The sequence below is a fragment of the Neodiprion pinetum genome, chromosome 7, assembly GCF_021155775.2.
Source record: "Neodiprion pinetum isolate iyNeoPine1 chromosome 7, iyNeoPine1.2, whole genome shotgun sequence".
Lineage (NCBI taxonomy): Eukaryota > Metazoa > Arthropoda > Insecta > Hymenoptera > Diprionidae > Neodiprion > Neodiprion pinetum.
The window spans coordinates 3056635-3080119 of NC_060238.1; the positions used below are offsets into that span (position 1 = coordinate 3056635).

At 36.5% G+C, this 23485-nt stretch overlaps 3 protein-coding genes and 1 long non-coding RNA gene across 9 annotated transcripts in view; 2 read left to right on the top strand and 2 right to left on the bottom strand.

The window, feature by feature from the left end:
• The window catches only part of LOC124222978 (uncharacterized), a 49968-nt gene that overhangs the window by 25669 nt on the left and 814 nt on the right, over positions 1-23485 (bottom strand). The window lies entirely within an intron of this gene.
• Positions 2-3455, bottom strand: LOC124222981 (uncharacterized). Of its 2 annotated transcripts, none has more exons than XM_069137710.1 (6): positions 3298-3455; positions 2441-2682; positions 2120-2294; positions 1546-1631; positions 1045-1180; positions 2-710 (listed from the first exon to the last, which is right to left on the bottom strand). In XM_069137710.1, the coding sequence occupies exons 2-6, from the start codon at positions 2519-2521 to the stop codon at positions 508-510; spliced, it is 681 nt and encodes a 226-aa protein (XP_068993811.1). In that variant the 5' UTR covers positions 2522-2682; positions 3298-3455; the 3' UTR covers positions 2-507. The 2 variants fall into 2 exon arrangements, with proteins under 2 accessions (XP_068993811.1, XP_046490510.1); XM_046634554.2 differs by having other exon boundaries at positions 2941-3455.
• Positions 3171-8723, top strand: LOC124222980 (UPF0193 protein EVG1). Of its 5 annotated transcripts, none has more exons than XM_046634547.2 (7): positions 3172-3963; positions 4503-4844; positions 5664-5804; positions 6270-6406; positions 6555-6651; positions 6829-6975; positions 7113-8723. In XM_046634547.2, exons 3-7 carry the CDS (start codon positions 5708-5710, stop codon positions 7337-7339), a joined length of 705 nt encoding a protein of 234 aa, XP_046490503.1. In that variant the 5' UTR covers positions 3172-3963; positions 4503-4844; positions 5664-5707; the 3' UTR covers positions 7340-8723. The 5 variants fall into 5 exon arrangements, with proteins under 5 accessions (XP_046490509.1, XP_046490503.1, XP_046490505.1 ...); XM_046634549.2 differs by having other exon boundaries at positions 4619-4844; XM_046634552.2 differs by having other exon boundaries at positions 4722-4844.
• LOC124223270 (uncharacterized) lies at positions 8948-21830 on the top strand. The gene is made up of 20 exons (XM_069137752.1): positions 8948-9425; positions 9502-9810; positions 9918-10567; positions 10669-10884; positions 10970-11299; positions 11878-12076; positions 12173-12345; positions 12444-12541; positions 12654-12915; positions 13011-13570; positions 16286-16512; positions 16602-16907; positions 17374-18017; positions 18134-18346; positions 18418-18738; positions 19004-19202; positions 19293-19465; positions 19582-19679; positions 19786-20047; positions 20136-21830. Exons 1-20 carry the CDS (start codon positions 9293-9295, stop codon positions 20673-20675), a joined length of 5913 nt encoding a protein of 1970 aa, XP_068993853.1. The 5' UTR covers positions 8948-9292; the 3' UTR covers positions 20676-21830.

Here is a 23485-nt window from a genome sequence, read left to right on the forward strand (position 1 = left end):
AAAAATTCCTTCCTCTACTTAACAATTTTTTTTTTTTCACTCCCTCTGTCTACTCTCTCCTCCAAAAGTTTCGATCTCAACACAGGGTAATACGTAAAGCAATTTTTCTCACGCTCAATTTAATAACAAAACTTTTGATTATTAATTGTATACGCATCCACTATACGTATGTGCAATTTCAAAACATATATATATATATATACACAATGTTATAATTTTTTTTCCATTTTAAATATATAATACACAATTTTAATTAAATAAAATTCTTCGATCAAACAAATTTCAATATCAAAAATTACATCAACTGCGTGAAATCGCGTTGAAAAAAAGCAAAATCCAACGACGTCGCGATATTGATAAGAAAAAAAGATCAGGAAGTGGTATTAAAATTAATTCATATACAAGCCAGTAAATTAAAGCTTATACATGAATAAATATTATAGAAAATAAATTGTTGCGATGCGTGTATATGTATATGTGTATATATATATAGGTATATAGACCTGTTTAAACGTCAATCGGTTGCGAAACGCCGTTTTGTGTTTTGATATTTTCACCAACAACGGATCCGTTTGCGGTCGCGTTTTGTTTTTTAAAGAAATAAACCTCGTGCGTCAAACCCTTATTTTTACCCTCCAAAGTCTTGTAGGTACTGTAGACAACGAACCATATGTAAAAGTTGACTATCGTGATGAACAGAACGAACAGACCTGCGATTTGGAATACATAAAAAGAGGGTGAACATTTAAAAAAAATTTTTTTCTTCTGGCTATTCGAGAAAATTGTAAAAAGTTACATTTCAGATCGAAAAAGGAGAATTAAGATCAGCTGTGGTAAAAACTTCTCTAGAATCAAATAAACGTGTTTTTATATTCATTATTATTATTATTATTGTTGTTATTATTACTCTAAGAAAACTTTTCGCGCATGAAGAAATTTTTTTTCAATGTAATTCGGAATAATTCGAGCTCCTCCTTTTTCATTTGAATTTGACTTTTTCGTAATTCGGTTTTCGTTCCTCATCTTTGAAATATAAATACTAACGTTCGCCAATGTCGGCACTTCCGCCCAAAATCGCGATAAATGGACAATCTTGCTGGACGAGGAACAACGACATTATTCCGACAACGATTTCGGTCATCATAACCGTAATCCATGGAGCCATAAAATGTCGATTATTCTAAAAAGTGAAATATTATTATGAATAATTTGTTAAATCATCGTAAGAATATTCGAATCAAAAAACTTCAACAAAGTTCAAATTTAATCCAACGAATTTAATTATTTCTTTTCAATATTTCGTCGCAACTTTACGATTCCGGAATATTTTTCATCGTTTCGTTTTAATAGTGGCGAAAAAAAAAATAAAAAAAAAAAAAAAATTCCATGCAACGAATAAAAATTTTACAATTAATTCTCCAGATATTTGTAATTTTAAGAATCAATCTGACTTCGTTTAATTCGAAATATTCTTCTTTTTTTTTTTTCTCAACTACTTTGGGCGGAATAAAAAAATTTTCCAATTAGTATTAAAAATTACGTTACCATCAGAGATCCGTAAAGAAGAAGTATCGAGGAGACGAAATGTATAACGGTAATAACAAGACCGCTGTACAAGGAGTACAATACCTCTGAGAAATGGAAAAAATTTATTGATATTACATTGAGAAAAAAAAATTATCGTTCATCATCGCTTACAATACCATTATATTCATCCGAATAATCATTTTTTCTCAACAACGGGTATTGTCAATTCATACCATAGAAATTTAACAGAAATTTCTTCTTCGTCAAAAGTTTAATTTTTGTATTTCGATTTTCGTTTTTTTTTTTTTTTTTCCAATCTTCTCAAGATATATGAAACACGGGTAAAATTTGCTGACAAATCGATCGCCGCTATTTATTTCATAGAATTATTCTCACACGGCGTGAAAATTTTTAAAGAAGAAAAAAAAACATCTCAAAACCGTCTGAAAAATGTTTCTTCACCCAAACGAAGGCTTTTCGAGTCAATATTTTTATTTTTAAAGCGAACAGGTTAATAGTCGATTGTTATTGAGGAATATTTTCGAAACTGTGATAGGAAAAGAGGCAATAAAAATTTTTTCAAAACTGTCACCAGTAGCGAGATGATGAGCAACGTCCATTCTCTTTGTATTCATATGTTTCGGGGATATTTCCTCCATCGCTTCTCTCTCCAACGCGTCTTCCGTATCCCTTGCAACAAGCTCGCCTATTTCTTTAGCATGTGCAAGCGCCAAGACCATTAACATCATAGTAAATCCCGACAAAATCTGTATGACAATATATATATATATATGTATATATATGTTTAATGTTTATGGTAGTTTTATTTTTGATTTTAGTTTATTTCTTTTCATATATTTTCAATTTTATACCGATTACGATTCAACTTTATCAAGATTGTTTTCATATTCACCAGCTGGGTTATCGCAATGAGAATCGTCCCCTGCCTCAGATTGAAAATATGCATACAACCCTGGAGTAAACGCATTTTCATCGTCTTTTTTTCCTTCTCTCCTTTTTCTTTAACCGTTTACTCTTTCTTCCCTCGATCGCTAAGGCTTTGTATTACGATCGAATATAATTGTTATTGTGTTTTATTATTTTTCCGTATACCGTCGTGTATAATAATATATCGTAATGATAACAATAATATCTCTGAAACAAGATTAATTACTAGGATAAACAAGTTCAACGATGATTTAGGTATTTCGTATTCAAACCTTCAACGTTTTTGTTTAATTAAAATTGAATAATGGAATTTCTGCTTAACCATTCTTTGGGCTAATTATTTACACTGATTATATGCTTATTAGTCGACTCCTTTTTGTGAAATATTTATAGGCGTGCATAAAATAATAATTGCGTGCTGCAATTTGATCGTGGCAATCAAGTATCGATGTTTCATAAATTTACCTGCGAGTTTGCGAAAGGTTTTTTTTTTTTTTTTCACCCCAAAATCTTTTATTCACGTTCGTCTTTACGACAATATTTATATCCAATTCCTTTCGTTTACACGGTTCCCACTATATTTGACGTTTTACGTACGGCAGAGTTAATTCTGGCACCTATGGAATTAAATCAATAACTTTCCCCTTTCGGGTTCAGTTATAACGGTGAAATGGTACGCCATACACAATACACCCTGCAGAAACGAGCCGCGATGCAGTTCACAATTCTGTTTGTGTGTGTGTGTGTGTGTGCAGTTTACGAATGCAGAATTACTGCAATTATAACGAATATATAATTGAGTTTCGTCGATATCTTCAATACCTCAAATTCAAATTATTTACGCTGTAATAATCCGGCACCTACAGCTTTATCGTATTTCAAAACTGCACACAATTTTATTAAATGTGGAAACTAATGGCGTCTTCCTCCCGCTGCTATGTTCAAACCTATACTATTCCTAATTCTTTTCCTCTTGTGGATATAAAGTGGATACGCGAAGCGCCTGTCGAGAGGATACCGGACATGCGCACTGCGATATCCGCAAAGGCGTAACTCTGGACTATCAACCCTTAAAGTCGCTCGTTTCTTTACTCAATAATTTTTCAATTGTAATACATCATTTTTAAATCCAGGATGGCGATATATCCAAATTCGGACTTCAGATTCGTGATCAGCGAACCCAAAAACCCCCCGAGTAACAATCAAGTTTCGGCCAGAATCATCGAATCTTGATAGTTATTTCGATTCCACATCCGCCATATTGGATCCGCCATCTTGGATTGAGAAATTATCAAATTCGAACTTCAGATTCGTGATCGGCGAACCCAAAAACCCCCGATTGACGATTAAATTTCGGCCAAAATCATCAAATTTTTTTATTTCTATATTACATCTGCGATCTTGGATTTAGAGATTATCAAATTCCTACTTCAAGTTCGCGATTAGAGATCGTAAAAATCACCGAGTTACAAAATTTAAGCCAAAATAGTGAGTTGAAAAATTTATAACTCAAAACGTTGATATCGAGTATTTTTTTTTTTACCCCGCAATTAACGATGTGATGATTATTAATCTCGTAATTTTTTTACGATATAAAAAAGTGAAACTGAGTGGTTGTAAAAATAATCGAAACTACTAATTCGGGATATCGTGTTTTTTTTTTTTTTTTTTCTTTCGCAGTTGGTAATCGGCAGCTGATTTTCATAAATATGAAAATTTCACGATACCATTGTTTTGACTTCGTTTTTGCATTTAATTAATTGATGCTTACGTAATTTCGACCTTGAATGAATGCGAATAATAATGTCAACATAATTGTATCTACAAGTCATAATCTTTCCCTGCAGACAAAAATTCGAACCAATAGCGCCAATCGGAGTATCCGATAATGAATTAAGCTTCGAATCAATCGATTAAAAAAAAAAAACCCCGTTTACGATCCATCCGATAGTCAAGGAATTCGCCAGAACGTTGAAAAAAAATGGTTCTTTGAAATTTTTTCGTCATTCCTTTTTGTACAATTACAGATTGATAAATATCTCTGAATTTTCGCCGACTTTCCTGACAATTCTTCAAATTCCCCGAGACTATCAAATTAAAAATAAGAATAATAATATACCCAGCGATCGATCATCTGCGGTAGATTGAACAGATATTGCAGGAATACGCGGTATATTGATGATACATTCACGGTTGTCGTCTTGGCAACGAGTTTAAACAATGTCGTTCATTTCCTGCCGCATCAGGAAAGAAGGAAGAAAAGAGAATAGACGGTGTAAACTCGTTAGGGTAAAAAACGATAAAATTCCACATCAGCGCAGCGCCATTTGATTTTTTACTCCACGCACAATCAAATATCATAACTGCAGGTAAGTTTTTTAAAACAGACTTTCCTTCCGCTCTTCCATCGCATTGACAATTCTGCTACATGCGTGTATGGGGAATTCCATGCGAATCGAACAAACGTCTGACCCTCGCCATTTTTTATTTGATTCACTCTTATTATCAGTGTCCTGTTTTTTTTCTTTTTTTTTTCTCTTTAGATTTCTTATTCAATTGGTTACTTATTTATCAATATTGAGAGTGATTTTGAAAAAGGCCTTTTTTTGAAATTCTCCAAAACTGTACCTTCTTTTCCGAACATTTCATGATGGCCGATTTTTTAGCACCTTTAATCTTTTGATCAACTAAAACATCGTCTGACCATCTAAAAATTCCCAAAAAATTGTCAAAAGTTCTATTTTTCACTTAGAACATTTCTAGACTGGTTCAATTTTTGTCAATTTTTTTTTTTTTTCCTCACATTCAACTAATTTTATCAACTTCATAATCGTAAGAAATAAAAGTTTTAGGAATTTCTTGGGAACTTTCAATGTTTTAATTGATTAAAAAGTTTAAAAGTGCGCAAAAAAACACTAAAAAAAATTCAGCGATCATGGGGCCAGTCTCAAAATGTTTAAAAATGAAAATGCAATTTTTCAAAATTTTTAAAAAGGTCCCTTTCAAGGTCAGTCTCAATATTTATACATAATCAACTAGTTAAATGAAACGTGTAAAAAATTCAGGACACTGTTTCAGATTTGGGACAATTTCAGAAAAAATGTTTTCAACTAAATCAAAAATTTGTTAGGATCAGGCGCTTATTCGGTTCGCATGGAATTCACCACACGTACTTTATTTCACTGCAGATACTTTTTACACACCGCGAGGCAAGTGTGAAACTGACATAACCATGGAACCAAGGACTGAAAGGGTCGCGATTGGCGTCGGAGCGATCCACAATCCAGCAAGAGCGCAATACAGCGAAGAAACGCGAAATTTGATAAAGAGTATGAATTGCAGAAATAATACAATATGAATATTTATAGAGTCGATCGATAATAATAAGTTAGTTGTTTTCAACTCACTTCTTATATTTTTACTTTCCTGTACGTGATCTCACTCTGGTCGTTTGTTTGTTTCTTTGTTTCTTTTTTTTTTACGTGTTTCTTTCAATTTTTAATTTAAATTATTATTTAAATGAAAGAGACGCCCGTGTATGTATTGCGTATTGTTTTACTTTTTTTGCGTCAAGAATTTCTCCCGCATCCTCAATCGTTTTTTGCGAAAACTAAGACTGGAATCTATTTCGGAATTGTTAAATTTTGTCTCAGAATTTTGTTCAAGTCTTACCCTCGTCGTTTAAGTAATTTGTAAATTTCCATAGGCGTAAGTTACCAGGATTAATAATCATTTTCGCATTTTATTTCTTCCTTCTCTCTTCTTCGTTCGTTAATATCTTGGCCAAATTACAGTTCTTATGGAAGAGTCTAGACTAACAATGATGCAGAGGAAATCTATACAAGACGCCGTCGACAGAGGTGAATCACTGCCACCGCCTTCGGCAACGAAAACCGCAAAAACAAAGAACGAAAAATTTGCCGAAGCACAGGTATTTTTACAAAACACTTTGTTATTGCTCTTTCACGATTATTTATTTCCTTTTTCTTCGTTTAAAAATCGGTGAAATTCTTTTTTAATACATTTAATACCTATAATATATAACCTGAATCGTTATCGTCATTAATTATTATACACAGGTAATGTTTCCATGCGTATGGAAGAAACGATCTCAAGATATAATTACAAAAAGCGGTGCCTACGAAAGGGAACAATTTAGACGGACGGCACCATTGCGTAAGAATTTTTATCATACTTTTACAATCTGAAATTTTTTCGCATAATATGTCTTCCGGTTCTCTGATGAGTAGTTCGTAATTTTTTCAAAGTTCATAGTTTTTGGTTGTTTGTTTGTATTTTTTTTTTTTATTTCTCTTCTTCTACAGTGATTTTCTCCTTCTCTTTTATCCTCAGTTAACAAAGAGAAACAAAAAAGACATCTCGCATGCATAATGGCATATGGTAAAGACATGCCGCCGACTCCGCACGGTCCGAAACTTCTTCACAGAGGTCGAAAAATTATGCGTAAAATACCAGAAGACGTAGATCCGTTGAACGAAAGTGAGTTTTTCTTTCTTTATTCAACTATCGTTTCTTCCAAAAAAAAAAAAAAAAAAAAAACGCAAATTTTCTCTTGAGAAGAATTTTTATTTACTCTTTTTTTATTTATTTATTGACAAATTGTAATTTTATCGCAGTTGTAAAATCGATCGAGGAAAGAATCGAGTTCATACACGAAATGGAAAGTTTGGGCCAGGGTAAAAAATATCGCCCGATAATACAGCAGGAAATAGCACAGAAATTGAGGCTATTAGAAAAGATCGATAAGCAAAGGTCGGCCGACGTTAAAAAAATCGTACAACGATTCGAGCCTGACAAATCCTCACCAAAACCTCCCTTTCCCCTCGGAGAATTGGATTGCTAATAATCGCCTCCATAATTCAGGAAAAAAACCAGACGGGGAGGTGAAAATTAAGTATAAAGTAATCAACGAGTAGTTAAATTTTTTTTTTTCTTTTTTCAATATAAAAAATGATAATGAAGAAATAATGATTTCAAGTATCGATTATTGTCCATATTACTGTGTACCCAGAATTGTTCAGAATTTCAATTGTTCAACAATATTTAGCTGGACCGATTTTTGGGCAAGTTTAGATGAATGAATAAAATAAATAAACATACATAATAACCGTAAAAAATTATCGACGATTTTAAAAATTCAGCCGTAACGGTTGTTCATTTTTTTTCTTCTCCAACAATTTCATTTCTAAACTTTACTCACTTGCGCGGTAAAAATTCATCAAAAAAACATTCATAGATCCGGAATTTGTATGTTAGACGGATATATTCTAATAGGTGATAATCTATATTTGGGTACTGTGAGCAACAGACGGTCCTAAATTCCGAATTCCCTAGCTGAGCGTCAATTTCCTAGAAGTTGTGCCGTTCGTTCTGCACGTAGACCGGTTTACATTTACCGGTAAATAGAAAGTTATTGTAAAATCAATCCAAGGTCAATTTATACTTTTAATTAATTCAATTAATTTTTATACATATTCGTAAACGCCTACAGTTATATATACTTGTTGGCAAAAAATATATCCCATTCTGCCTAAAATCATGCAGCAACTAATTACCGGTATAATTTTTCCCGGTAAAGGGCTACGACAAGGAATCATCATACGGAATCTATTATATAATTACCACATATTTAGTCGAATCGGGAATATTTGTATTGCCGAAAATTAATATTGGTAATAGCTTAACAATAATCATTATTATTTACGAATATATATATAGATAGTTTTATTACCTACAAAATGGAAAAAAAAACAGCTTCGTAACTTGCATAGTTTCCGAGATATCCAGATTAGAGTGTTTGCATAGCCCTCATCTCGTGTTAATCAAATGGAAAAAATTCAAATCGGATGCGTCACCTTTTAGAATTAAGCCACCGTGCTCCAATTTCACGAGGTTTCGTTTGCGACTCAAAACTAACTTTTTCGAAGGTACGTAAGAAAAAAAAAGTTAAAAAAAACACCCTAATACATATATATATATATATATATAAATTGACGATATTGATGAACGATATTTTGTTTATCTGTTACCGTGTTTTTCTTTCACCGACAATTTTTGAATAAATGTTTATATGATGCCGAAAGCCGGAACTGTAATGGATGAACAAATCTGCATTGTACAATAATAACACTATCACGACCATCGCTATCTTTGTACGAGGACATAAACGTCGTCTGTAGAAATGTAGAAAACTTAAAAATAACCGGAGTTTGGACAGGAAGAGAAAAAGAGATAGATAGATAGATAGATCGATTGATAGATAATACGTTTATATATATATATATATATATATATATATATATATATATATATATATATATATATATATATATATATATATATATATATATATATATATATATACATTAATCCCTCCTTCTCAACTTGAGCCTCAGGCTACCGATAGTAGGTATTTATTAGCCAGTCTCGTTACTGGTTGTCTGACTTGAAGTGTGTGTATGCGTCTTGCATTCGCACACATTGCTGGAAAAGATTATATTCCGGGAAGATTGTTTATCTAATCTTTGCTACGCTGCTGTAGCGTTCTTTTACGCAACTACACCGCGCCGTCTCAGTCGGTTCATACCATTCTTGGTATTCACTTTGTTCGTTGTGTTTTCCTACGGATAGCGGACGGTAGAAGTGACCAACACTCCTCGCATGTTGTGAGTGCAATTGTGCGTAGGTAGTTTACACCATAGGCGAGTATTATTACAATGTGAAAGCGACGGAGTAATTGGAAACAAATAATTTTAAAGTGCAGTTATAACAACACCGATGTGATCGCATAGTGATCATGAAACCTTCGAACAGAAACGCGAAGCTCAAAGAAATTCTCGGCCTTATTCAACGGCCGGATTACAACGCGGCGTCAGAATCGACCTTCGACGATCTCCTTTCACACATCGAGAAGAGCATTTCAAACAGATGTAAGATTTTTCAAACTTTGCGTATCTTTATTTTGAAATCGAGATCAAAGCATTTTTTTTTTACCACGTTGCGCAGGTTGCAGAAGCTGCGACATCGACAAGTCGATCCTGCAAAAATGGGTTCTAAACGCACTGGCAGCATGGACTTCGGCCGAGAAGAAACCAAGTCAGTCAGTGATAGTGTTCACCGTGAAATTGGTTGGACTTCTCAGTCGCGACGAGTTCGATTTTCTATTCTGGTACCGCGAGGATGCGTTCAAAAAAATGTGCGCAGCTTTCGCGTTCAAGAAAGACGACATTCAGACGTCCGTTAAGGTTGCCTACGTTGGAATGTTCCTCCAATTCGTTAATCACAAGAGCGGACGACGTTGGATCATCGAGTCTGGTGAGCGTGAACCGAGGTTTGACGATCAACTAGTAACATTAATCGAGAACCAAAGTCTCATCTTGGAGGCAATATCAAACACGATGTGAATATGATTCGTTTCACAGGTGCATGGAAAGAAGTGGTCAAACTCACCGAATCGAGTAAACAGCCGCAGGTCGTGACCAGAGAGAGTAAAAAATTCGTCTGCAAATTACTCCTCGCCGAATCGTCGAACACGACATTTTGCGAACAAGTGATTTCGGTGATCGCCCAGCCTCTGATCAACCGCAATATCGCCACTCCGGTTCATCCTGAGCTCGAAGATCTCAACAATCCGGCACAAAATGCCGAGTTTTTCACCGCGTTGGAACTGATAACTGAGGTAATGGAGAAAACGGTGTTCGCCACGATGGACAACACCATACCGCGTCTTGTGGCGACGATGACGAGTCTAGATTTGCAGCTTCAAATCTTGTTCGAAACATGCACAAGCCAAAGTTTCTACCGTCACATTATGAACCTGATGTATCTGATTGTGTTCACAAGACTAAAGGACGGAATGACGGTACCCGACGGAGTGGTCGAGAAAGAAGTTTGGAGGGTATTCAAGGATAGCTTAAGGTACATCGAATCGGTGCTGATAGTCAAGAGACACATCCAGGACATCGTCATAGGCGAAAAAATATTCTTGACTTACTTGAAAAGGATGAACAAGTTATGCGAAATCAATGAACCCGACGATAAAAAAATCGAGCATCACGCCATTCTGATGATGGTAAGAAGAAGTCAGATCGGGATCGGAGGATTCAAATCTGTTCACTTATAACGAGAATCATGTTTGCGGTATTTCATCTCAGTCTTGTTTCTCACTTGCAGCTAATGCCGATGTCATCATGCGTAGCGAGAGGCGAGGTTGATGTGGATATAATCGAAACGTTGGCATACAAACTTATGTCAATGACTGACCCCGCTACCCAGAGATTGAGCTACATGGTTCGAAGTACCGTTCTCAACGACGATGACCTACCGGCGGAAGATATCGCCAAAACTTCGGCCCGGCTGTCAATCGATGTCCTGGACATCGTTGACAGAGTAAGCTTTGATCGAACCCATTAACTTGGTAATAATGAACAGTGTTGTGACTTTACAATATCCTCGACATTCTTCTCGTTCACAGGACAGCATGGTGGTCATATTTCAAGTGATGTCGCACACGTTGAACAACTACGTTAACTTGCGGAGCAGTAAAATGTGTCCGAACGGAGTGAGTTGCACCGGTTTCGCAGATCTCAAACAAGACGACATAAAGAATGTAAGAATTGATAGACGAAAGTGGCGAGTCCGCGGGGATCCGATTATCAAATTCCCAGACCTCTTGTCTACACTGATGGACGGTATCGCGACGATTCTGACCAAGTATCAACTCAAGTGGCAAGACTGTTTGGAAACCATAAGCATTCTCACCCTGGCAGAAGACATCATCAATCATCCAAAAATCACTCCGAAGGTCAGTTTGTACCTGATTTTTGAATCTTTTAGATACAAACGATCTGCCAATGATACGTTCGTTCGAAGGGCTTAGCATTGATCAATCACACAGTGTCAACTCATTGAACCTATCTTGAAACCTTCCACTTTCAAATACCTACAATTTCAATAAAAATTCTTGAAAAACAGATAATAACTATTAGCAAATTCACGAGATTTCAATGAATGTGTGAATATTTACGGATATAATACTTGGTATTAAAATTTCAAGAATTTTAATACTTAGGAATTTTCAAAAGAGTTTTCGTACTTAATCTTAGAGCATACAATAATAGTTGTCAACGATGTCTTCGGCTTGTCAGAGATTATTTTACGCAACTTCCAAAGCATGAGTGTTAGGTATTTGAAAAAAAAAAACATCGTATGTGGCATTTCAAATGAATTTGTGCGATATAAATTATTTTCGTCAAGATTCAAATATCTCATCGCACGAGTAAAGACAAGAAAGTTGGATAGCACCAAATTGATCAATTGGTCTCTATTTACTTTGGAATAAATTTCAAGTATTCATGTTCACTTGTCCTAATATCATTCAAGGTATGTGTCCAAGCACTGACACTGTGCAAATTGGCAGTGGAAAATTTTATGGCACCAAAATTGGCATTGTTGGTACAATCCGACAGTCGCGAGGATGAAATGGGATGCATTTTGTACAAAAAAATGCACGATCCTAACTGGAAGGTCAGGACTAGTACTTTGGACGTGATTAGAACGATTGCGACGATATCGGAACACAGTAAGACCCCAGAACACGAATTAAATAATGAAAAAATATTTGAAGCAAGTTCAGTACTGTGAATTTAATCCCTACGTTATAAAATCATTCTTGCAGAATATCCAGCCTACCAAGATTTGCTCATTGTGAATGGATTCCCAGAGCTAACAATCGACATGGCCATAAACGACGACAATCGTTACGTTCGATCAGGGGCGCTCATATGCATAATAATTTTTGTCAAAATAAACAGAATATGGAACGAAAAATTTGTCAATCTTGATTTGCCAGTAAGTCGATCACTTTTGACGTTGTTTTGTTGAACGGTGTAAAAAATTCACTTGTGATGTCTCACGCGTGACGAATCACCACGATTTCTTTCTTTCAGAAATTAGCCATTGATCTAATGACCAACGAAAGCGAAGCGATAGTGCGGAGAGAAGCGGTTATGCTTGTCAAAGAGTTGTACGTTCAAAGGAAATGGCCGTGAGTTTCAAATGTTCCCCTTTAACGATGTAAATGAAAGTGATGAACAAAACGTTTCGACAAGCATTCGAATCATTCCGTGACTAACGCTTTGGGTTCATGACTTTTGCAGAAGATCAACGGTGAACGAAATGACGCAAGCAATGTGTGTTGTGGCCATTTCGGATCTTGATTGGGAAGTCAAAGTGAACGCGATTCTATTCTGGAAAGAAGTTATAAAATCGCATTTCTGCGACCAGGGTATGCTAGACGGAACGTTTCCGACCCACACATTTTCCAAGGAACATAGAAAAATAGTTTCCCTCGACGAACAGGAAATAAGAAAACGGATTCTGAAGGCCCTCGACGAATTAGCGAATCGCAGTTGCCTCGGTGTAAGTTTTCAATTTCATTTTAAAAGTGTTTTAGACACGTGCCTTTATCACAGTTGATTATACTGAAAATTCGTTGACAAACTTTTGCACTGCAGGTACTCCTTGTCACTTTAGAAGACGAAAGTGATTTCCAAGTCCGCAAAGCATCCGGAGACATAGTGAAGAGACTTAAGCAATCTTTCGTAACTTACAAGATAAGCCCGTCTTGCAGCATGGAAACCGCTTATCGCAATCAAGACCGTATTACGACATCCGGCAACTCATCACCGGACAACAACAGTCTAAGTCGTTGGAGTGCGGATCTGCAGAGTGAAACTGGAGAATCCGAAGATAATCAGGAGTTGCAAGCGAACCTTATAAACTCGTTTACAGACGCTAAGGAAGTGAAGTTTTTTTCACCAGTTAACGAAGGCATGCATCAGATGAGCATAAACGCCAACGGAAAATTGACCAATGAGGAGAAGTTAGAACGCGCGTCTAAAGTCGGACGAAATGAATTCATACAATCCGTTGTAACGTGTGACGTCGACAGTTTCATAAACGAAAAAAGTAACTCGCTAGAGAAGATGTGCACGAGCAATTTCGAATCTGTCGTTAGAGACATTATCATTGCTCACAATGAAGGAAATAACACGACTGATATGAATTGTCATTGACCGATTTATCCAATAAGGGTCGATCAAGTTTGAAATTGAAATACAAGTAAATAAGCTTGGTTTCTGTACTTTATAGTATACCTACTACAATTTTACAGACATCGCATTCTGTTTGACTGACCATGACCTGATATCTGTACAGTTATCAAAACCAAATCATAAACGGAAGCATAATATCGAATACAATTTCTCTTTTGCACTCGATTATTATAAACAGAGTGAATTTTTAACGACTGCATCGTCCTTCGTTTACTAAAATTGAATACGCACATGCCGCGATCCGAGATCAACTGTCTGCCAGGGCAACCAACCGTCACAAATGTAACCTCAAAAATGTTTTCGGAGGTAGTTATGCTCATTTCATAACTGGCAAAATTTTTGAGGTTAGGGACAGTTGGTCGACCTGGCAAACAATTGCTCTCGGATCGTGGCGCGTGCGCATTCAATTTTAGCAAACGTCCGATCTGCATACAGTCGTTAGGAATTTACTCTGTCTATGTAAAAGGTATACATATAATGGCGCGATGGTTACATGATTATTAAAATCATGCATAATGGATCTGATGATAACTTACCGTCCGATCATCGGAGAAACTTTGTCAACTATCAATCCATTCTGATCACCACTCACTTGATCACCACTTCACATAAATTTCACATAACTTAAGTTTTTACGCGAAGAGCTCAGTGTATCGTAATCAAGCGCGCAAATGATTGCGAAACTGAAAACCTTCCAAATGACTTCACCACACAATCGACGCATCTAAAACTGTTCAAGTTTGAATAACAAAATAATTTCCAACGAACTTCACGTCATTGCAAGTACCTAATTTGCGTAAATTGACGTGAATTCAAATTATTTCAAATGGGTTATGCAGCGCATAAGTTGAGGTGAATTTAAATGACTGATTCAAATGAATGAAATGGGGCTTCATATGAATTCGAGAGAATCATAAGACGAATTCTTATTAAGTGTTTAATGAATTATATCTTGATATTTTTCTAGTAGCAGCATTTAATTACACTTATTCAACATTTGACGTACAATTGGTTGGAGAATGGATTGCTATTTGTCAGTAATTCATTATTTACATTAAAATACGTTGCGAGTTCAATATTGATTGCGCAGGTAGACCACTCGAGAATGACTTACGCACTCAGGAAATGAAAAAAATCAGTAGAGAAAAGTGTAAAGATAAATTATTCGTATCAATGAGTGAAACGAATGAAAATTTCAGATAGTTTTCGAAACTAAACTGTGAAAATCTCTGTAAATATATGTATATTCTTGTAATCAAGATGTAATTTTTCATGTGCATGTGGATAGTATTAATCATTCCTCTACACATTTTCCGAAACTAAATCTCGGGTGATGACAAAATTCGCATCGATCAAGGCGCTGATCGCCTCACCCCCGGAATAAACGGTCGCGGATTCGCGCCAACAAATTTTCGAGAGAAACGATCTAAGAGAGATTGGAATCTGATACATTTTTCCATCATGTGGAGCGTGATGTCTTTAGAGATCAAGTCGCCAATACCAACGATTGGTAACCCCGTTTGAATCCGCCCGGAACGCACCGACGCTCGAATCGAAATGACGCTGCGTGTGATGACATTTCGCGTCGCGAGTGCTGCCACCACTGAAATAGAGACGTGAAATTACGTTTCAGTGGATGCCACTGGCAACGTAAACGTAAGGAATTCTGGAAAGTTTCTTTCTTCTTCTTGTCTTTCCAGATGGCTATATCAAGGTGTGGAATGTATGTACCGAATTTTAGGAAACCAAGGGTGAACAAGCGTAGCCATTGGAGACGACGGCTCTCGTGCTGTTGCAAACAAACACGTTGCGTATTGAGGAAATTGGTGACAGCACCATAGATGTATAAGAATAGAGCGAAAAATGCAACATTCTCGCATGAGAAGAGAGCTGCATTGGAGCCACAGGCATCCTTGTCTGGCATGTGGAACTAGACAAGGATGCCTATGACTCCAATGCAGATCTCTGCTACCATGACAGCACGCATGCTCTGATTGCACGCGACACGCGCATGCGTAGTCCACAGCATTAGGCTTCACGAATCACAGTAGTTCCTGAATACCATCGTACAATCATCATAATCAACATGTGTCGTGGATTCAACGCACGAGCCTGATGTCAATATGAGGAGTGAGGGACGCCAGTGTTATCATTAGTGTGATATAATTACAGATATATGTATTTTTTCCACATTAAATGCGCAATGGTAGCTGATTACCAACCGTCTACCTCCTTAAGTCATTCCATTTCCCTGTTACAATTAAAAATCTGCGAGTGGGGAAGAACTCAAGTATGCAAATAACGCGTGCAGAATAAGTCGGCTGGTCGCGGTAAATAATTAACGTTATGCGGGGAAGCCAACGACGACATGCACCTGTAGCACACTACACACATACAAGTCACAAGCAATGAAAATTATTTGTTCAAAAGAAGACGAAGACGACAAAGAAATACATAATCAATCTAAAGGAAAAAAAACATTTATGCCCCATGTCGTCTTTATATAACTGAACACACTCAGGAACACACTTACATACACAAATGTGTGCATAAAATATCACAGCAACCGAACACAGTCATCTGCAAAACTTGAAACTGACACAAAGAGAGTTTTTGCTCTAGAGACAAAAAGTGTCCATCTGGCTGAGATTGACAATGTTTTGGCAATAAATAAGTAATCCTTTGCACCGATCGCCGGATAAACTTACACACCACTCATACTATCGTGCAAATACGATTGCTGGCATAAGTCCACTAGCAATGTCCTCAAAGAAGTCTCCCGATAGATTGGACAAGCTCAAGGAGGTTCTCAATCTTTTCTTGCTGCCCGACTACTACATCTCTTCGACGACTTACTTCGACATACTGCTGACCCACATCGAGAAGGGTATTTCCAACAGATGTAAGTTATGGACAATATTCGTAATCACTTACCTCCACGGTGCCAATTACGCAGAGAACTTGGACAATGGACGTTTGCAATTCTTCCAGGTTGCCCAAACGAAGAAATCGACAAATCCGTTTTGCAGAAATGGGTTTTGAAAGCTCTGAACACTTGGACCGCGGAAAAGAAGCCCTGTCAGGCTGTGATGGTGTTCACCGTCAAGCTAGTTGGACTCTTGGGTCGCGATGAGTTTGACTTCCTCTTCTGGTACCGTGAAGATATATTCAAGAAACTGAGCGCCGCCTTTGCCCTAAATGATGCAAACCTCCAGGCCTCTGTCAAAATGGCCTATACGGGCATGCTGCTCGAGTTTGTTAAGCACAAAAGCGGACGGCAGTGGATTATCGAGGCTGGTAAAATGTTAATAAACATTTCACACGCATCCATAGTGGCAAACGAGAGTTGCATAAGACAAGGAAAGCTAGATAAACAACAGAATATTTCAAACTTTGCTTGGAACAGTGATTTTCCCAATGATTCATGTATGTTCTTTAGACATGAATTACTCTTTTTCAAACTTCTTTTGTTGCACCAGCCAAGCAACAACTTGCAGTACAATTGTCAAGTACTTATCTCTTCATTCGTTATCTCTGATTATTGAAACCAGGAAAACTGCAATTCATTTTTTACTACCTCAACTTGGATTAATATTTCAATTTTGACTCGATACAATGTAAATTACTAGTCACAATTTATCAATTCTGACAATTTAGCGTTTCCAAGTAGAAAACACAGTCTTGTTGTCATAGTCAATTTATTTAATGCATTCAAAGTAATGAACTTTCCACACACACACACACTTTATTGTCATTTCTACAGAAACCTGGCGAGATGTGATACGGTTTTGCCATTCTAACCACACACTGTACGTGACCAGAGAGAGTCAAAATTTTGTTTGGAAATTGTTGCTGGCCGAATCAGGAAACACGACATTCTGCGAACATGTTATTTCCAAAGCTGTTGAACCTTTGGTCAGGAACAATTTCAGTTCTCAGGTTCACCCTTCGATGGAAGAAAATTACCTCGAGCAAAATTCTGAGCTTCTTACTACGTTAGCTCTGCTCACAGCAATAATGGAAAACACACTCTTTGCCAGTATGGATAACACGATACCCCGACTCTTAGAGTCGATGGCGAATCTGGAATGCAGGATAAAAGGATTGTTCGAAACCTGCATAAGCACAAACTTCTATGCACACATTATGAAACTTGTGTACTTACTGTTGTTCATGAGACTGAAAGATGGAGTCAATGAAACGGATGGGACCGCCGACAGCCAAACGTGGAAAGTTTTTGCAACCAATTTACGTTACATAGACTCTATGCTGGTTGCTAAAAAACTCATTCTCGACATATCAAGGGGCGGAAAACTCGTTTTAACGTACTGGAAGAAGATTACTAGCCTATGCGCTTTAAAAGAGCCTAGTGAATACAAGATGGAAATCCACGTGGTGATTCTAATGGTACGATCTTCAGAATAATCAAACATCGATATTTTAGTCCAAAATTCTGATCGCTAAGAATTTATTTTCATCTCGAGTATGGAAGGAAAAACCATTTTAATAAATGTGTTACACAGATCATGCCACTGACCGTTTGTATGCGGCTTCCTGATCTGGCTGAGGACGTATTGGAAATCTTTATGCTCAAACTCTTTGCTCTAACGAATACTTACACCCAGAGACTAGGCTACATGAGTCGCGACATTTTGATCAGAGGAGATTTGCCGACTGAGTTAATCGCCAAAACGTCTATTCAAATAGCGCTGGAGACCATAGACCTCATAGACAGGGTGAGTAAAAGCTTCTATCTCACATTTCCAAACGTTTGATGTTTTTTTTTTTTTTTTTTTTTTTATTGCAGAACAGCGCGGTAATCATATTTCAATTGATGTCGCACGTTCTAAAGCAGTACGTAGTTGCGACAAACGAAGAACCGAAAAGCCAACCCGCGACTTCGTCTCAGGAGCAGAGAAACGAGCATGCAAATCGCCACGTACCAAGATACAAGGGAATTCTTTATGGCGATCCAATAGCGCAATGTCCGCAACTCTTGGTAGCACTGCTCGAAGGTCTCACAATAATTCTACAGAAGTATAAACTCAAGTGGCAAGAGTGTTTGGAAACTATTGGCATTCTTTCAATGGCTCAAACAATCCTGAATCATCCAAACGCCATACCCAAGGTACGCATACTGTTTTCATGCGTTTTGGTAAAGTTAGTTTGTAAATAAAAATGAGTTGCGAAGAAAAACTAGGAAGAAGCGAGCAAAGTAAAAAAATAACTCACAGAGGTAAAAAGTTTGAGGCTCAAAAGCTGCAAAATGAGTATAATTTCTTTTCAATTAGTTTAGGGCTCGATGTCTGGGTACCCTTTAGCCATTGCGAAATAATTTTATATCATTGACTCTTGGCTGAACGCTTGTTTGAATGAGACTTAATATTGTTCAGGTGTGTCTCCAAGCACTTTCGCTGTGCAAACTGGCGATTCAGAATTTTATGGCACCAAATTTGGCCCTGCTGGTGACATCGGACAGTCTGACGAACGAAATGCGACAGGTATTGTACAAGAGGGTACACGATCCAAACTGGGAGGTTAGAGACAGCGTTTTGGAAGTGATCAACACAATCGCGACGATATCTGAAGACAGTAAGACCGCGTCAAGAGTTAGAATAAGAATATAAACGAAACTTGGGATTTTTAAACTAATCGCTGTCTTTATCGTGTCTTTTGCTCCAGAATATCCAGCTTTTCAAGATTTACTTCTCGGGAACGAATTTCCACAACTAATCGTGGACGTGGCGACAAAGGATGGCGAAAGCTACGTTAGAGCAACGGCACTCACCTGCATTGTAACTTTTGTCAGGATAAATCGAATATGGGATGAAAAATTGTGTCATCTTGATTTGCCGGTAAACCGACCATTTAGCATAATTCTGTTGAAATGATAAACGATTGAATGATTTCTGAATTAAAAGAAATCAGTCTTAAATGTAAATTATAAAATACCCTGTATTGTCACTTTTAGAGAATGGCCATTGACTTGATCGCTAACGAAAGCGAAGCAATAGTGAGAAGAGAAGCGGTCATGCTTGTCAAAGAGTTGTACGTTCATAGGAAGTGGCCGTAAGTTCAAAGATTTTCTTCTAACAGGGTAAATTGATCGAGAACAAGTATTTAGCGGAGTAGGTGAAATTCAAGCCACTTCATGATTCGCTGACAATTTTTACAGAAAATCAACAATCCATGAAATGGCAGAGGCTATGTCTATGGCGGCGGTCTTGGATCTTCACTGGGAAGTCAAAGTAAACGCACTTCAGTTCTGGACTCAATTTATAACGTCGCATCTGAGTGATCAAGGAATGCTTGACGGAGCATTTCCCACTCATACATTTTCCAAAGAACATAAGAAAATAGTTACCCTTGATGAGAACGAAATAAGAAGAAGAATTTTAAAGGCTCTAGACGAGTTGGCGCGCCAAAATTGCTTGGGGGTAAACTTAATTCCCTTTAAAAAATGCGAAAGTGCGGTTCCTCTTAGCAGTTAACTCGTCTGAAATTAACTGAATAATTTTTCCGTAGGTACTCCTAACCACGCTGGAAGACAGTGATTTTCAAGTATGCAAAACGTCTGGAGAAATAGTGAAGATGTTGCAGGAAATATTTGTCAAATATAAGATAACTCTGTCTCATAGTACAGAAGGCGATGTCCCTCGGGACCGTAACAAAGAAAGAGTGGATTTCGAAGTTTTACTGCAAGCTGAGAATCAGACGGGTGTTAACACTCGAAGCGAAACGGGAGAGTTTGAATGTCAGTCAGTGATACCGACCGATATAATCGACCTGATCGCAGAGGCCGACGACATGAGTCTTCTGGGCTCTGTTTACAACCCTTCGAATGTAAGCATCGACGGAGAGTTATCAGAATCTGAGAAACTCCAATATATATCAAAAGTTAGAACAGACGAATTTCTCCAATCGGTTCTCGGCTTTGACGTGAACGCTTACATAGAGGAAAAAAATCGATGGCTAAAAACCTATACAAACAGCTTCAGCTCTGTCATCGACGATATCATTGTTGCTCACGAGAGACACAATGTCAACGATATGGACTGTTATTAGCAGTATGGACATCAGAAGAGAATAAAATGTAATTTAGACAGAATTTACTCTGTGTATGGACATATTATTTTTTCAATTAAGTTTTCTACGTTTATAAAACAACATCTGATGCACTCGCGATCATTTTTACGCATTTGATATGCGTTTCAGAAACTAAATGGCCAGAATGATATTATCATTTTCTGAGAAAACAAAACAGGAAAGAAATGCTTACTATTCATAATTACTCGTTTAAAATAATTGTCTACGTAATCATAAATCTAGAATCGAAAAATGGAGGGAAGAAATGTAAAATTGAAACGATTACTATATTTTTTTTTACCTCTGAAGCAATCAAATATCACAAATCAAAAGAAAACATAATGTATAGCTACGTTCATCTTTTATATCTAGTTTCACCTTAATTCTATATTTTAATCAGTCTCTATTATTTCTTAATGTGAAAAAAAAGGAAAAAAATTTTTTTCCCATTACCCAATATTTTTTTTTCCCACTGGTGATAATAATACTCTTATTGATATTATTTGACTATCATAGGATATATTGTATAAGTGTTATTCGAAATTATTTCATCTGGTATGATATTATATATTACTTGGTTTGTATTTTTGTTAATTGTTAATTGTTAATCGGTAATATTAAAATTGGGATACTTGTTTTGAAAGAATAGAAAAAAAACCATATTTACCAATAAACAAAAATCTCAGAACTTTATGAAACGATATTCGTATGAAATGAAATTAAAGTAAACAAAAAATAGCTATAACGACAAGAAACAAAAAAATCGTGCAAAATGACAAATAAACTTATTTATGGAAATAAAAAACGCCAGAAAATACAAAACACATAATAAAAGTAAATTAGCCAACCTCGAACTGAAGTTGCACAAAAGTGGTGAAACAATTCATTTTTTTTTTTTTTTTTGTTTGCTTTATAATTTTTGGATTTTAAATAAAACTGTACTGAAAGAGTTGAAAACATAATCAGACTTATTGCTTGCTGTTTGCCGAGCCTATCAAATATATTTTACCAAATATTAAAAACGATGATTGTAAATTTATTAATCACAGATTAACGATTATTAATCATAAAAAATAAAATCATATAATCAGAAAAAAAAGAGAAGATAAAAATAATAAAGAAAAATATTCTGTATTCAATAGTCGTTTTGAAAAACTGAAATCTTTTCTTTAACCAGAGTAATTGACTCTTTCTATCACGGCAGGCACAGAAAAGTTTCTTCGAAGTTCGAAAGTCTCGTTTGACCCAGAACACTGGAACTTTCATTGCCTCGTAAGCTTTCGCCTGTCGGTACATTTTGCAAGAATCCACAGTTTTCTTTTTCCTTCTGCCAAATCACAGTCTTGCAATGATTTTTGTCATTATTTTTGTGAGCAGCTGCGGTTCTCCTGCTAATTTTTCTGGTTCTGCACTTATTCCGATCAATTTTTGAGCCCGTTAATTTAGGCCTTTCAACTTTACCACAGTCTTTTTTCTCCCTATCTATATTTCTCAAATCGCGGCAAATGCCGTTTACGCTATTGACAAAACTCTCGTCGCTGATTTCCTCTACCTTTCCAAACTCAATTTCCCACTTGTTTGGGACGATTATCGAGCTATTTTCTTCGCTAAAATGCAGTTGCAACGGAGTGTAATGATGCGCCGTGTTTAATCGGCTTTCAGCATCTATGTTTGCATTTTTATTAGGTTCGTAAGCCGGACAATTGTTATGACCAATGTTGGCATAGTATTGCTGTAGCGCAGTAGAATAGTTTGAAGTATCAAATATTTGTTTCACCATCATCAAATTTCTTTCCATGCACATATAATGCACAAGATGTATAACCGACATCGACAACTCTTCTGATGTGTGAAAATGTTTCTGATGATTATGAAGATCAGTTATTGAATTTGTCAACTGCTGACATATTATGCACGGATATTTAGCATCGTTCGACGACATCTTTTATTCTTAATTCTCTATTCTTCTTAATTTTCATACGACGCTGCCGCCTTTTGATTTTTTCTCAGTTGGGCCTGAAGAATCATAAGCACACCGAAGGAAAAACAATACGTCAGTATAGTTATCTTGGTATCCTTGGTTTTTATTACCTATTTTTACTCTTACTTTTTCTCTACCTAATTCATCAGGTCAATTAAATTTCCTCAAATTTTTCAAACAGTTTTTTGTTTATAAAAAAATTATCACCTTGATTACTACGATTATGACTTTGTTTTTTCTTTGTTAATCCCTTCTTCAATCAGTCTGCCGAATGAATTAGCGAGTGGCTTTGAGGAATGAAGTACGAATGAGTTCTAAGAAATGAGCATCGTGTGAGAATGGGAAAAATTCTGAAGAAACTACAGCAAAGATTCGAGTTATTTTTCATTCCATCGACAATAACGTTCCAACTAATCACAATTACGCTCTCTAGAACTTTGCTTCTTATTGTTTTCGTAGAATACAATTGTCAACTCGACAAAATTATCTTCAGAGCTAATAAGTTAACAGATTTCAACTAACGTTGGATCAGAAATTCCCACCAGGTGGCTTAGAATTCTCGCAAGCAAAGTTAGCGACGACTCAAGAGGTCAACAATAAATTCATCGTATCGCTTCACAGATCGATGACAAAAGTAATCATGCGTATCAAAATGTGCCAAGTGTTTGGAATTCAGCGAAAGAGATATCTGGTCAAGATGCAGTACATTAGCGAATATAATAACCTCGTATGTTGTTCGGTGTAAAAATCATAAAACAAAGCTCAACATACGTGTTCAACATACGAAAATGGCTGCATAACACGTCTG

Coding starts and splice junctions, on each gene's coding strand:
- LOC124222981 (XM_069137710.1), bottom strand. CDS start 2,521: ATGAAAATGCGTTTACTCCAGGGTTGTATGCATATTTTCAATCTGAGG. Junction 2,295..2,440: donor TCATTGCGATAACCCAGCTG/GTGAATATGAAA, acceptor ATTGTCATACAG/ATTTTGTCGGGATTTACTAT. Junction 1,632..2,119: donor TGCTCATCATCTCGCTACTG/GTGACAGTTTTG, acceptor TCCATTTCTCAG/AGGTATTGTACTCCTTGTAC.
- LOC124223270 (XM_069137752.1), top strand. CDS start 9,293: ATGAAACCTTCGAACAGAAACGCGAAGCTCAAAGAAATTCTCGGCCTT. Junction 12,542..12,653: donor TACGTTCAAAGGAAATGGCC/GTGAGTTTCAAA, acceptor TGACTTTTGCAG/AAGATCAACGGTGAACGAAA. Junction 19,466..19,581: donor TGTGTCATCTTGATTTGCCG/GTAAACCGACCA, acceptor TGTCACTTTTAG/AGAATGGCCATTGACTTGAT.
- LOC124222980 (XM_046634553.2), top strand. CDS start 5,708: ATGGAACCAAGGACTGAAAGGGTCGCGATTGGCGTCGGAGCGATCCAC. Junction 5,805..6,269: donor AACGCGAAATTTGATAAAGA/GTATGAATTGCA, acceptor GCCAAATTACAG/TTCTTATGGAAGAGTCTAGA. Junction 6,407..6,554: donor AAAAATTTGCCGAAGCACAG/GTATTTTTACAA, acceptor TATTATACACAG/GTAATGTTTCCATGCGTATG.